The sequence below is a fragment of the Centrocercus urophasianus genome, unplaced genomic scaffold, assembly GCF_019232065.1.
Source record: "Centrocercus urophasianus isolate 14NV4802_14NV808 unplaced genomic scaffold, USGS_Curo_1.0 seq_18, whole genome shotgun sequence".
Taxonomy (NCBI): domain Eukaryota; kingdom Metazoa; phylum Chordata; class Aves; order Galliformes; family Phasianidae; genus Centrocercus; species Centrocercus urophasianus.
In genome coordinates, this window is record NW_024884733.1 from 13,197,151 (window position 1) to 13,212,502 (window position 15,352).

General features: G+C 39.1%; 1 protein-coding gene across 4 annotated transcripts in view; it reads left to right on the forward strand.

Annotated features, from left to right (window-relative positions):
- The window catches only part of ABCA4 (ATP binding cassette subfamily A member 4), a 72,230-nt gene that overhangs the window by 53,400 nt on the left and 3,478 nt on the right, over window positions 1–15,352 (forward strand). For 3 of the 4 annotated variants that reach the window (XM_042819927.1, XM_042819928.1, XM_042819930.1), the window contains 14 exons: window positions 939–971; window positions 2,082–2,187; window positions 2,296–2,370; window positions 2,859–3,028; window positions 3,946–4,123; window positions 5,348–5,463; window positions 7,938–8,085; window positions 9,204–9,327; window positions 10,048–10,177; window positions 11,088–11,208; window positions 12,029–12,091; window positions 12,212–12,318; window positions 13,310–13,451; window positions 14,554–14,688. In XM_042819927.1, coding sequence (XP_042675861.1) covers window positions 939–971; window positions 2,082–2,187; window positions 2,296–2,370; window positions 2,859–3,028; window positions 3,946–4,123; window positions 5,348–5,463; window positions 7,938–8,085; window positions 9,204–9,327; window positions 10,048–10,177; window positions 11,088–11,208; window positions 12,029–12,091; window positions 12,212–12,318; window positions 13,310–13,451; window positions 14,554–14,688 — 1,648 coding nt within the window. Of the gene's footprint in view, window positions 1–938; window positions 972–2,081; window positions 2,188–2,295; window positions 2,371–2,858; window positions 3,029–3,945; window positions 4,124–5,347; window positions 5,464–7,937; window positions 8,086–9,203; window positions 9,328–10,047; window positions 10,178–11,087; window positions 11,209–12,028; window positions 12,092–12,211; window positions 12,319–13,309; window positions 13,511–14,553; window positions 14,689–15,352 lie in introns of those variants that run through there. The other variant, XM_042819929.1, reaches the window with a different exon arrangement.

Genomic DNA, 15,352 nt, shown 5'->3' on the forward strand with positions numbered 1-15,352 from the left:
TCTGTTTCTCACGTGGCATTTTATACCTGCCTGTGAACATAGCATCTGATTTGTTGCAGCATTGTGTAGTCTTGAGCATCATGTCTGTATTCCTGACTTAAGAATAGGAGATATCTATTTTAGGGGAGTTAAACTGTTTTTATTTTAGCAGTTTGTATAACCAATTGCTGCTTTATAGACAGAGCTAAGTTTCAATGTCAGTGGCAGGCCATGTTAGCAGCAACTGTGTCAATGATGAACGAAATGGTGAATTGCAGAGTTTCTGATTTGTGTCCCTGAAGAACTGTAGCCACACCAGTTTGACCATCTGCCTTAATTAATTATAATTTGCTTCTCTGAAGTTCTAAAGGGCAGTAAGGTAATATAACCTAGGTGCATCTACCTACTGTTAGCTCCTGTGTTTGTCTGAGTGTCTTGCATGGTAGCTGGCTGTGCAGTTGTCCATGGCTTAATATTGCTGATTCAGGTCTTGCTCTCTTTTCAATTTCTAGAACAGTTCTTGATATTTCCATCATATTAGTTACGTGCAAGCTGCATTTAACTGATTCTTCTTTGGGCATGTCAGAATTGCTTTAGATGCATCTTTTAAAATCATTTCACTATAGATTTAGGATAGAGACAGTATGCATGTATTTAGAACTCCTACTTGTCTCTGTATGAGCTGGAGATGAACCATGTCAGAAAATAAAAAAACTAAAAGTAATAAGCCCACCTTAATGAACACCTAAAGTCCTGACAACCAATGATTCAATGTAATCTGCAGATTTAAAAAAAAAAAAACATACAAACAACAAACAAACAAAAAAACCCCACTGCATTGGAAAACTAAAGATCTGCAAAGCATAGGAGTTCATCTTTAATTTCCATTTAAGCCTGACAGTGTATCAGTGACTTTGGTTCAGTGCATTAAGAGACAGAATTCTCTTTGTCTGTTTCAGCTTGAAGAGCAAATACTGGGTCAATGAGCAAAGGTGAGAAACTAATTCACAGATGGTAAATAAAGAAACAAAGAATTTCTGTTTAACAGTGGAGCCTCACAATGTTTCTCTGAATGGACAAGGGGAAGCGTGACAGATAGCATAGAACAAAGAGAAGACTGCGGTGTGAAATAGGTTGGTGGGTTGTATTTGTTTGGACTGCCCCACAAGTGTGAAGGCCAGAGACACACAATGGAGTTGTCACAATTTTATTATCTACAAGGTTTGACTAGTGGAATTTGAGTGATGAAAGTTACTATACAGTACAGCACTTCATTGTGTGAGTGCTCTGATGAGCCTCTTTCAAAGTGCAGCAGAAAAGAAAAGAAAAAAAAAAGATCTGGAGCTGACAAATTCAGGCAGCAATCTGCCAAGTACAGAGGATTAGAAATGCAACTCCTTATTCCCTCTCAGAACATGTGCAGTAGTTATGAAACAAATTCCACTAGTGCTCCATGCTTCCATTAGAGCATTTAACCCCAATGTGATGATTACACTTGGAGATACTAAGCTTAGAAAAATGACTGATAAGTTTGAAGAACTTAGGTTTTTCATCAGCAGTAGGAATTCACTTCAAGGGTAGAAGCAGCTTCCTTCAGCAATTATCTCCTTGCTCATCTGCAAACATTACTTTCTATGGGATTCAATTTTGATCAATATCATTCAATAGTATTTATTATTACAGAGTATTGGTTAACACCAGTATTGGTTAATACCTCTTCCTCTCAAGAGAGATGAAATTTTAACTGGAGGTCCATTCTGTCCTCAGTACTTCATGTTATCCAAGCAGTTATATTGTATGTTAATGATCTTGATCCAGAGAATTGTGAACTATAGACAGGATTTTTTTCCAAAGTATTCTATCTGAATAATAATTTTCTCAGGATCTCAACGTGAACCCCTCGTAAATGGATATAATAACTATTTGCAAGCAAGATCTAATACCGTATACAAGTTACTAGGAAAAGATTGGAGATTATTATATGTAAATTGTATCATGTATGTAAATAATCTTGTATTAAAGGACTTTTTAGTATCCACATCAATCTATGGAGTTTTGGGTCAGTGACACAAATGGCTGATGTTGTTGTTTCTCTTTATTAGGTATGGAGGAATTTCTATAGGAGGAAAGCTTCCCATCCTTCATGTTTCTGGAGATGAAGTTGTCAATTTTTTAAGTAATCTGGGCCGAATGATGAATGTCACAGGAGTAAGATTTGTTTGGTCTCTTTACCCGAGAATTGTTACAAAGTTGGAAACCTTCAGCACTGGAATTCCCCTGGACAACTGGTCTTTAACCTTTTCATTTTTATTTTAGGGTCAAACTTCACTGGCTGCTGCTAAAGAGTTCTCTAATTTCCTTAAATACATGGAAACTGAAGATAATATTAAGGTATTTGCTGGAAAAAATCTGCAAACTTACTTTCTTGAGATAGACTTCAAATAATGAGATGGAATATTCCACCGTAATACTGATGGTGGAATTCTCAGATTTAAGAAGAGCTGAATTACTGTATTTATTATAAGTAATAGTAGTGTTAATGCATTTGCAGTTATTTCTAATGTGGTTTTTTTTTTTTTTTTTAACCCATATTCTTCGTACTTCTTACTACCCTAAGTACTTCTGAGTAGGACTGCTGAAGTTCTGCTGAACTTCAAAATTTCATCGAAATAACTTGGCAATCGCGTGGCAGTCACTCTCCTGAAAGCACGGTATAGGAGCTCCTCCTGCTGGACTGTGCCCAGGAACTACCTGGTGCTAGAGTCTTCCCTGTTGACAGTTGCCACCAAAGTAAATAAAAGGCAGCCAGCTGCTCTCCTGCAGCTCAGGGTTAGTAGTGAAAGCTTCTTAAATGAATCTGTGCTTTTTGACTCTTTTAGGTGTGGTTTAACAATAAAGGCTGGCATGCTATGGTTAGTTTCCTTAACGTAGCCAATAATGCAGTCCTTAGAGCTAATCTGCGGACTGGCCAAGCCCCTGAGGAATATGGGATCACTGTTGTAAACCATCCTCTGAACCTCACTAAGGAACAGCTCTCTGAAGTCACCGTGTAAGTCTGACTGTATTTTGCTACTGTCTTTTACCCCTCTCTCTCCTGTCAGCTTACCACCGCCAGTGTGCTCGCACTCTGAGGAGGAATAGTTCAGATGATAGAACATGAAGTAATTTACTCAAAATTTTTCTCTAACCAAGAATTAGATATGCAATCCGTTCTTTTTTTCTCTGAATATTTATTTTCACCCAACGTAGGAGCTATGGCCATTGGTTATACGTGATTGCATGTTTCTACTGATTTCAAAGATTAAAGGTCAGATTCAGAAGTCTTTGTTCATGCTTTGAAGCTGATAGATCTCTTAGAGAAAAAATACAGAGATCATAAGAAAAAGGTGTCAAATTGTTTCTAAGTAACTACAAATAGGCAATAGTCAATAACCACTGTCTTGGTGCCAGTGTCAGCATACAGCCATAGTTGATAGAAAAAGGCATTCTTAAGATATTACTTCCTTCTCAACATCTACTGTTAGGTTCAGAAGTCAATGAAAATGGAAATTTTTGCATTAGCACAGAGGCAAGATCTGTGCTTCATCTCACTTTGCAGTTTACCTCTTCGAGTACCTTTTCTCCTAGACCCCAAGCACTTCGGTTGTTATGCCTTATTGTCTACTTTGAGACACACCATTCAGGAAAGGCTGTCAAACTGATATATGTAGGAGCTGAAATTTTCCAGTGAATGAAGACAATTAGAAAAAAAGCAAGACATGGTGTTGTCGTCATCCACATTTGTTAGCTACTGTCCTCAGTGCAGTATGGGAAGACACTAGCACATTTTGAAATTGAAAAAATCTTCTAGTTATCCAATAACTTTGTTACTTTCAGATCTTAAAATTTCTGCCAGTTTTCCCAAATCCTAATATAGCGTTATGTTGCATTCCTTTGCTCACAGTCCCTTCTTGTGCTTTGTTGTAGGCTGACCACCTCAGTGGATGCTGTTGTTGCCATCTGTGTCATTTTTGCCATGTCCTTTATTCCAGCTAGTTTTGTTTTATACCTGATTCAAGAACGTGTGACAAAAGCCAAGCATCTCCAGTTTGTTAGTGGTGTTAGCCCTGCTATCTACTGGCTAACGAACTTCATGTGGGACATAGTGAGTAACTGCTAATCGCATTTTGTAATTGCAGCATTAACTAGGAAATAATCAGTAAATTAATTCGAATTAAATAAGTGCAACTTTACATACCAGGGGAGAGTGCCTTTGCCAGAATGTAGTCACAGACCCTACCCTCTGTTAGTGTTTGAAGATGTACAGGATATCTAAGGAGATTGATCAGCTGCTGGAACGATAGCTGGAAGACAGACAAAACGCTCTAGGGTGTCTAAAATAATGTGGATGTATTTGTTCAGGCCATTGAATCACATTCATTGTGTTGTTTCAAAAGGATTTAGAGCACAGGCCCAGACATGTTTAAACAAGGCTCAGATATCCTCTTATTATTCCCCAGGCCTCTTGAAGGAATAAGTTCTTTGCCTGCTAGAGGCATAGCAAAAGAGCTTGTGTTATGGTTATGGTTTTTCAGCAAAGATGGAGCCCAAGGGCTTATCCAGTAAGAAAAGCATGAACGTAGGAGAGGAGAGAAGAAAAGAGGAGAAGAGAGAAATTTTTGAAATGCCCCAAACTTTCTGGGTTTTAGAAAGTGTTTTTTGATGAGAAGATAAAGCAAAACATGAATGTATTAAATGAGGGGAAAGAAGCAGATCTCAGAGTTTCTTAATCCTGCTGGTCACAGCAACATCCCTTCAGTCAGGAATTCAGCTTGGTCATGGCCCTTGACAGCACAGTGCAAAGTTATTGGAGTTAGCAGTTCTGTGCATTGCTGCCTTTCAGTATTCATGGGGAGCTCTGTGTATTGCAGTAGTCCTACACTACTAATGCTGAACAGAGAAATTGAGGAGAGCATTGGCCAAGCACCGTTCAGTGTAGCTTCATTCCAGGAATGTGGCTCAAGTTACTAGCTTTTTCTTTCCTATACAGCTTTTACATCACCAGAAATCACATCTCCTTGCATACTCACTGCCTTTTTCTGTGGGCAGCCTGCCAGCAGGACCTTGAAACAATCAAACGAACATGTTTTACTTTTGATGTACAATCTGATAAAAGATGTAAAATGTAGAAAGATGTAGAAAGATTACAGAAAAATGTAAAGTGCTGCCAGAGGCCTGTTGAGCCACAAGCCTGAGCATCTAATCCGTCTTGCTAATTCCAGTTTTCCTCAATACAAAATCCTTTGAGAATAATTTATAGGATCTGGATACTTTTGTAAATCTCCTCAGGTCCTACACACTGATCTTCATTCACTCTGTGATGTGGCAGGTGAATTATGCAGTGAGTGCTGGATTGGTTGTGGTTATATTCATTGGATTCAAGAAGAAAGCATACACTTCTCGGACTAACCTCCCTGTGTTTGTTGCCTTGCTGCTTCTGTACGGGTGAGTCTTCATGGTGTTTTTTTGCACATGGAGCCCTATCTTTCGCATGGAAGTGATTTTGTGTTGTTGAACTTGGTACTTAGTGAAATCCAGCTTTGAGAAATAAAATTGAGTTTGTACAATGTAGGAGAGACCTGGATTCTGTTCCCGATTCAGGTTATTTATGCTCTTTGTCTGGTCACGTGCCTTAAAAAGAGTTTCATCATGGCTTCACAGAACTTTTCATGATTTCATGTTATCCTTTTAGGAAACTAAGTTTGTTCATTTGTGGTGCTTTAACCTAGCTGCAGTAGATAGCTAAACACCATGGCACTCTTTCACTCCCGTCCTCAAAAGGACAGGAGGAGAAAATATGCTGAATAAAGCTTGGTGGGCTGAGATAATGACAGGGGTATCACTCACCAAGTACTGTCACAGGCAAAATAGAACAGTGAAAACTTAAAGCAAATAAAAAGCATCTTCCCCTCATCCCTCCTCTCCTTTCTCCTGCCCCCCAAATACACAGGGGGGAATGGGGAATAGGGGCTGCAGTCAGCCCCGAACACTTTGTCCTGGTCAGTCTCTGCCCCTGCTTCATGCGATGTCCCTCCTGCGGGATGCTATTCTTCCCAAACTGATCCTGTGCAGGCTTCCCACAGGCTGCAGCTGTCCAAGCACTGCTTTAAGATGACTCTGTACCATGGGCCCATCCTTCAGGAGCGTGCTGCTCTAGCACATGTCCCTGCAGTCAGCAGCTCCCCCAGCCCTCCTGCCCCTACCTCTGGCTTCTGCCAATGGGCTGTAGTTCCAGCCCTGGGCTGCTCCTGCAGGGGCTCTCCATGGGCTGTACCTACTTCAGGACACAACCACTGCTGCACTGAGGTCTTCTCCTTGGCTGCACATGGAGATCAGTTCTGTGCAGTGCCCATGACTGCAGGCAACAATCTGCTTCTCCATGGGCTTTTCCTGGGCTCCAGGGAGCTTCTGCTCCACAGCAGGAGCACCTCCTGCCCTCCTCTTACACTGACCTTACTGACTGCATGGCAGTTTTATTCTTTCACTCCTTTCTCCCAGTTGCTGTTGCCCAGTAGTTTTCCCTTTCTTAAATCTGCTCTTCCAGAGGCACACCCAGTGTTGCTTGTCGCTCAGTTCTGGCCAGCAGTGGTCCAGTTTGGAGTTGCCTGGAGTTGGCTCTGGTCTGACATGGAGCTGAACCCAAATCTGCAGCTCCAGCTACTAAAACTTGGTCTTGTAAACCTGATACATCATCTTGCTCCTTTCTGTTATGTATATTATGCTTATTTCCTTCAACAACAGACAGTACTAAAATATTTACCAGTATTTTATCCAAAGGCAAACGGTACTAAAACATCAACTTCTTTTTCTTCGAAGGAACATTTCTGTTGTCAAAATAGTGTTTTATAAGACTGACTGGAATTTACTTCCTCTATGATTTAATTAGTGATTGTATGTCTTTATTAGATCATTTTCCTTCTAGCTTTGTAGTAGGGTAATTGGAAAAAAATCCATAAGATCTGTCTCTGGAGCTGAAAAAGAATTTAAACTTTTCACATCTTCCTGTATATGTCACAAATCAAATTGTAGAGGCCACAGGTCTTTTCTGGACATAGTACCTTAATTTTCTGAAGTTTTTATATTCTTTGAATAATAGTCCTGAGAAAATGCAAAGCTTTATTCAATCTCTGTAAAACAGTCAATGTTAAATGCTATTAGAATATTCATTTGCTTCATTATGTCTTTTTAAAGTTCAGTGATAGTATCTTTAGTAAGTTTTATGTGGTTATGTGTTTTGTATGTGTGCTTGTTTTCTAAATACTGTAATTTGTGGACACTTGAATTAGCCTCTCATATTATAAAGCATCTATCAAGATGGAAAACATAATCACATAGCAGTGACTTCAGTAATAATTTCACAATTCATTATTCAAAATAAAATTCTAAAAAAGGCAAGTAAATTCAGAGTCCTGCATCAGCCTTTGTCTCCAGCCATTGTCACAATGGGAAATTTAGGATCATTCTTTCTAATGATGTGTATGTTGTCCCAGTAGCCAAATCGGTCAGGTTGATTGCTGCTGAGGATTGTGATTTTATTCCAGTAGCATACTATTACGTGTTTGCTATGTCTCAGAAATAATGGTACAGGAAGCTCCTGCTTTTCCATTTTATCCCTTGTTTCTTCCACTAAGTGTACACTCCAGTGAGGTGTGCAAAGATATTTGGGGTGATAATGACTTACTAGCATTGTTTCTCAATTTTAACAATCTGTTGCCTTACACTTTAACAGCAAACAAGACTAAGCAGAAAAAGCTTTGTGTCTAGTAGCAAGGGAAAACATATTGTAGTGGGACCTCTGGTTGATTATAACATTTCATTACACTTGAAATGAGAACTAAGCTCATCATTTTGTTTTTATTAGACCAGCTGACATAATACTGAGAAGCAGATATCATAGTATTTCTATCTTTTGCGTGCAGGTGGGCAGTAATTCCCATGATGTACCCTGCTTCTTCTTTCTTCAGTGTCCCTAGCACTGCATATGTTGCATTGTCTTGCATTAATCTCTTTGTGGGGATCAACAGCAGTGCTATTACATTTATTCTGGAGCTATTTGAAAATAACCCGGTAAGAAATATTTTTGTTGTGACATGGTTTTAAAAAGCTGTTCAAAGGGTGTCCAAACATAACCATCTCTAGTTGTCTTTTTCAACCTTGTCATTCTTCTGGTATTAAATGAATGAATGAGGAACTTGCTGAGTTACGGCAGGAACGGGTGAGCAAAATAATCCAGGGAAGTGAACCTCAAGGCAATCGGTACTTTGGGCAAGCAACCATCCACATGCATGAGGAATGACACTGAGGTAGCACTTAGCTCTGCTAGCCAAGTACAAGAATAGATTGAAGGCGGTAGTTCTTAGAAAGGAGAAGAAACCAGTTTATAAAACAGTTAGCTTGTATGCACTACTACTGCCTCTATAGCTGCTGATACTTTTACTCTGAGGTTGACATCTTTGCTATAGATGACTGCAGTCCTATTAGCTGTCATTATCGATGATGCATTTTCAGATGTGTGCTGATCAAGCGTTATTTTTATCAGGAAGAAAAAAACCACATCTTTATTCAATTGGAGTCATGGTATCAAGGACCAATTTTACAATACTTTCTATCCTTGCTGTTCTTGCATTTTCTGTCCTGGGCAACATGGGGTTCAGTCTAATGCCAATCTGTCTGGAGGACAGTAGGCAAGTATTATCTCAGGGAACACATCTCCAGTGAAACAGTGACAAGGATAACTGCCCTTCTCTGGAATCGATGGTGCAGTTAGATTGATGCAAGTACTTTCACTGTTTTCAGTATTTCCACATTCCGACAAAGTCTACTGTTATGTCCAGACACTGGTGCTTCTCAAGATTATGAGAGTCCTGATTATGACAATAAATACAGATGTTATGATATGGAAGTACCACACTTGTTGCTCATAGTTCCTGCTTTGATTGCTGACACTAGACTTACATGTTGCCTCAGCAAAATAGAAGGATATTTCATTATAAAGAGTAACTTTTCTCCCCACTGTAAATTTTTCAGAAGCACCTTGCCTGGTGCAGTGTGTTCTGTTCTGCCACTGATAGATGCGGAGCAAACCATTTCTCTGACATGAAAAAATAACTTTTCACTTCTTTTTACACGTTTCCTCAAAGAAATCTTCTTTGAATTGCTAACTATATTGCTTCTGTTTCCTATAGACTTTGCTGAAATTTAACAAAACTTTGAAAAATGTGCTAATTGTCTTCCCACATTTTTGCCTGGGCCGTGGCCTCATCGACTTGGCCATAAACCAGGCTGTGAGTGAAGTATATGCCAGGTTTGGTAAGTAAGATATAATAACCAACAAAGTATCAGTGGTATCTGGCCTGACCTTGAGTGAAATGGCTGGAACTGTTTTGGAACATTAGTGGTTATTTCTAAAATCCTTCTCTTTCACATGATCAGGTGTTTGAGTATGAAAGTTCAGCCTTCCTAAAGGAATCACAGCTGATAATGTTGCCAGAACTTTAGGGCCTGACTAGTGGTCTGTATTGAAAGTTAAACTATTTGTTCAGTGCCAGACTGGTGTATTTTCGTAACTTCTCCTGAAGTCCCTAGATTATCACATCTAGGATATATAATTTCATTTTATTTGAAGACTTAAGTGGACCTCATTAATATTTAAAGTAAATGTTCTTCAGATGCATTCTTCAGGGATGTGGCTGTTTCCTTACACCAATTTCTTTACCAAGAGCATAATGATACAGCAATTTTTTTCCTCACCCAAAAAATATTTTTCATGTAATCCATGCAGATTTCGCATTATGTAATACATGTGTATTCATACATATTCAGAGAGTATGTTCATTTTTACTCTCATGTAGCACAGTGGTTTCTTAAGAATCTGTATTTATTGATGCAATGAAAAAATGGTAGACTTTGACTGATAGTGATTAAAAATTAGATTTTCTTCCTAAATTAATGTGTTCACACCTTCTGTTCTGATGAGCAATGCTTTTTCAGCAGTATTTAATTGCTTTCTGGTACTTCACCTCTCCAAAGGTGAGGAGCATGTTTCCAATCCTTTTCAGTGGGACTTTGTTGGGAAGAACCTGGTTGCCATGGCTGTTCAAGGAATTGCATTCTTCTTTCTGAATCTCCTTATGCAGCACCAATTATTCCCCTCAAGATGGTATGTCTGAAAGTCTGTGTTAATGTTTCTTCATTAGCAGGATGAGCACCTTCGTTGTTCTGTATGCTTCTATTGTCTTTTGCTTTCTTTTCCTCTAATTTTTTTTTACAGCTTCTATAGCTTTATTCTGTTGATTCATCTGATTTCATCTTATTTGTTGATATTTGCTATTTGTCTTGCTTTATCTATGCTTCTTTTTCTGCATTGTTTTAGCAGAAATAAGAGTATATTTATACAGCTTACTAAATAAATATGTTTTCTTGAACTAAGACTTCAGTGTGAATTTCATGATTCTAATGGTGAGATTACACAATTACTTGGAAAGCTTGTAGTTTCCTAATCACTGGCATAGTACTAGCCTGACATACCAAGACTGGAATTCTAGCCTATTGCAAGAACAGTCACAGCCAGGGTACTATTCAAGCTTCCCCTATCTGCTTTACAAAGCTGCTTCTGTTTGAATGAAAATAGCTGCCTGCCAAGTGTGTGTTGATTATTCACTGCTGTTGGGGATTCCCAATAGGAGTACTAGTTATAATTCTGAAAATACTGTCTTACAAGGAAGTCTACTCAAAAGATACATGTAAAATCTATTAGTAAGTACTGAAGAGCTGTCAAATAGAAAAAGCAATGGCTTAGAGGCAGGTTATGTCATATCAGTGACTGGCAATGCTATTCTCATTTGAACAAGCAATTTCATCCCTTTTTAGTATTAAGGGCCTAACTTTCAAAGGCCAGGCATTGCCCCAGCAGCAGGAATTCTCCAGTGAATGTTACAATATGACATTTCAATCTCACTGCTCTCACCAGACAGAATTTTGCCAACTGACTAGCTCTTGTTTCACACTGCTATCGTAGCTATACTCAGATCAACTCATTGTTTCTTCATAATCGATTCTTACTTTTCCAGGTTTGTTGAGATTGACAAGTCGCCTATTGTTGGTGAAGATGAGGATGTTGCAGAAGAAAGAAAAAGAATTCTGAATGGGGGGAACAAAACAAATATCTTAGAATTACAGGAATTGACCAAGGTACTATTTTGAGAAGAATGAAATAAGTGAATCCTGTGTAAGTTGACTTGTTCAGAATGTGTTTCAGCTGTGGATTTGGATGGTATTGTTTCCAAAATTAACCTTGTGTCCTGGAAAATAAGAAACGTTTTAGAAGTCAGGGCTTGATATGTTATTTGACTATTTCCTTTCAACAGAGATCAAACCTCAGGAAGGTCCAGCAAGGACAGTGAACTGTCTTGCTTAAGTTATTTTACCTCACATCATCCATCCTGACGTATTTACAGAGTGTGCATTTCTGAATGTGCGTCTTTTCCGCAGTGCTTTTTTCTCCTTTGGTGATTTTCAATCTCAGGTTAACCATTTAGTTGCTTTCATACTGGGGACTAGTGTAATCAGTAATTTATCTTCTTTCCAGACATTGAAGGTAGGTAATCAATGCTATCAGAATACATGTAAGCCTGAGCTACAGAAGTACAAAGATTGCCCACATTGTGGGTATCTCATGAATAAAGAACTGAAGTGTCATTCTTCAAACTATTGTGTTGTATTGTATGAAGTTGGAGGTACTTTGTACCAGCAAAGCATCAGGTCCGTCTCCTAGTGCTGAAGTTATGAAGTAAAAAGGCTCAAGAAAGGAAAAGTTGTATTTTTAGGGATTATTATAAATTTATTTAAATGAATGCCTGACCTTGTTCATGCTTGCTCTTCTTAAAATTTTATTTAGTTGCTCTTTTACTTTTGTACTGGTTCCATAGTTGCCTCAACCCAATAGCATTGAACTAAAAAATTCGGAAAATTGTCTTTGCTGCAAAAATCTTGATTGTTTTTGTCAATTTAGATTTATGCAGGTAAGCATAAGCCAGCAGTGGACAGACTCTGTGTTGGCATCCGTCCTGGAGAGGTAAGTTGGTCATTATCACTACATGAATCATTCAGGGATCAGTTCTAATTGCATTCTCCTGTTGATTTATAAATTGGAAACACTAAATAATGGGAATTAATTTTTTTTTTTTTAATTCAGTGCTTTGGTCTTTTGGGAGTGAATGGTGCTGGCAAAACAACAACATTCAAAATGCTGACAGGAGACACTGAAGTGACATCTGGAGATGCTGTTGTTGCCGGCAATAGGTGAGTACCTTAAACAAAACGAACAAAGCAAAACACTAATAAACAAAACAAAAAGCCCTGTGACAATCTACTTACCAGGGTTAACTCATAGTCTGAATGACTCAGCAGCTCCTTTCCTGTTACATGACATTGAAAGAGACCACACCAGCACTTCACACCTTCAGCACTGTGTTGTAAAATCTGTGGATGAGCTGTAAGAATGCTAGAAACAGGATAAGGTAATCAAATCTAACAGCAGGAGCTCTCAAATAGAAGATAGCCCATCCAACAGAGTATTTTATCTGAGCTTTAGGAATTTTATCTGGCTGCTTCTTGCTGCTTTTAACTGCTTTGTTTATACAATGCTGGCATAATGCCATAAGTAATCACTACTTCGAGATTTGATATTTATTTATGTCAGTTTATTTCTAGGCTGTATGTCTTGGTTTCTTAGGTGTCACTAGAGTTTGACTATCCATTGTGATTTGAACGCATAGCTATTTTGTTGCCAGGACATGGTTCTGGGCAACTTGCTGCATTTTACCCTGCTTGAGCAGGCTGAGAGGACAAGGTGATCTCCAGAAGTTCCCACCAATCTCAGCTATTCTGTGATTCTGTTCTTCTCTTATCTTGTCCTACTACTACTGCCAGCGAACATTGCTAGCTGTGTGTCTTACATGACTTCTCATGGTGACTACACTTCATGATGAAAATTCCTGATTTTCAAATCTCAAAAAAACCCTCTACATTTCCAAAAAAAAATAAGAAATATCTATTGAGAACTTCTCTTTACATTGGTTTATACTTAAACAGTGAGTTTGTACTCTTAACCAAGACTTATTAGACTTAGAAGAGAATATATTCCTTGCTATGCTGTACAGACATCTTTTAGTAGGATCTTCTGGGGAGAATTAATTTCCCTTAGAAGTGTTTTGTCCCAGAAAACAGATTTTATTTAAACTGTCTTAAAGCTAGTATTATAGATGCCATATTATTTTATTTATTTCTCCAGTGTATTGACTCATATCTCTAATGTTCATCAAAACATGGGATACTGCCCTCAGTTTGATGCCCTTGATGACCTGCTCACAGGACGAGAACATCTCTATTTATATGCTCGCTTGCGGGGTGTTCCAGCAGAGGAAATCAAGAGGGTAAAACCTTCTTGCTTCTCATCTGTACATGGTTACAGTGAATGTCTGTGATGATTCTGGTGAGTTCACCTCATGTCAAAGGCCAAATTTTCCAAATTGAGCTTGCCTTTCTTTATGTTGAAGTCTTGAGAGTGGTTCTTGTCATTTGGAATTTAGTACAAGAATGCACTACCAAATCCAGGATCTTAGATGGTTAATAATACTTGAAATACTCCCCATCTGGAGTACTGTGTCCAGGCCAGAAAGATGCAGAGCTCTTGAAAGGGGTCCAGAGGAGGGCCACTATGATGATCAGGGGGCTGGACCATCTCTCCTGTGAAGAAAGGCTGAGGGAACTAGGCTTGTTTAGCTTGGAAAAGCCTCCAGGGGGACCTCACTGTATCCTTCCAGTACTTAAAGGGAGCATATAAACAGAAGAAGGAACAACTGTTTACATGGGTTGATAGTGATAGCACAAGGAGGAATGGTTTTAAACTAAGACGGGAGATTTAGGTTAGATATTAGGAGGAAGTTTTTCACACAGAGGGTGGTGATGCAGTGGAATGGGTTGCTCAGAGAGGTTGTGGATGCCCCATCACTGGAGGCATTCAAGGCCAGGCTGGACATGGCTCTGGGCAGCCTGGTCTGGTGGTTGGCGACCCTGCACATAGTAAGGGGGTTGAAACTACATGATCATACATACGTGAAGTATGGGTATTTTTCAACCCAGGCCATTCTACGATTCTATGGAAAACTGCAGAGCCAATTCTGGAAGGCTAAGGATGCAACTGCTATGACTCAAAACTGATACAGTTACTGTTTGTTCTCATCTTTGAAGTTATTCATGTATGAGAAAGAAAACATAGAGAAGGTTCCAGATGAAAAATAATGTACGTTCTTGCACAGATGAGTATTCTACAGCTGATGCTGGAGTATGGCTTTACTTCAAGAGATTAGAATTCCCCTCATCATCATAGTTTTTTGGACCACAGCTCCAGTTCTAAAAAAAAATAAAAATAAAAAAAATCCAAAGGTTTGCCCATTTTCTGCCAGAAGACGGATGTATCAATAATCCAGGCTGCTGTGGGTTAGCTCTGTGTGAAAAAGATGGTTTTCCTCATAGGTCGCTGAATGGGGCATCCAGAAGCTGGGACTTCCTATGTATGCTGACCAGCTGGCTGGTACCTACAGTGGTGGCAACAAGCGCAAGCTCTCCACTGCCATTGCACTGATAGGCTGCCCTCCACTCATCTTGCTTGTAAGTGTCACAGTAATAGAACTCTGTGATATTTCAGTATGAAATCTCATAAAACTACGTGCTGGAGAGCTACAGGGATGTTTATGATAGTTCTTGCAAGCTCCTTTCTGCCTCTATGTATGTCTACTTCAGTGTAGTCTTCAGTTCTTAAATATTAGGAGTAGACTAGAATGAGTAAGTGTGTTTCGGATGGAACCTAATTTTTATAAGAGAGATTTTCAATAAGGAAAGGTTTGGTATTAAAATATATAATTCAGAAAAATCTGAGTTTAAATTCATGATTGGTTTCAGCCTGTCTTTTCTTGTCAAAGTGTACCCAGTCATGTAAATGATGACTGGTTCAGCCTGGAGAAGAGAAGGCTTTGGGGAGACCTCATTGTGACCTTTCACTGCTTAAATGAGCTTAAACAGGAGGGAGAACAACTTTTTGCAAGGTTGGATAGCGACAGAACTAGGGGAATGATTTTAAAGTAAAAGAGGGGAGAATTAGGTTAGTTGTTAGGAAGAAATCTTTTACTCAGGGGGTGTTGAGGCACTGGTACTTGTTACTCAGAGAAGTTCTGGATGCCCCATCCCTGGAGGTGTTAGATAGAATGGGGCTCTGGGCAGCTTTGTCTGGTGTGGCAGAAGTGTTGGAACCAGATGGTCTTTAAGACTCCTTCCA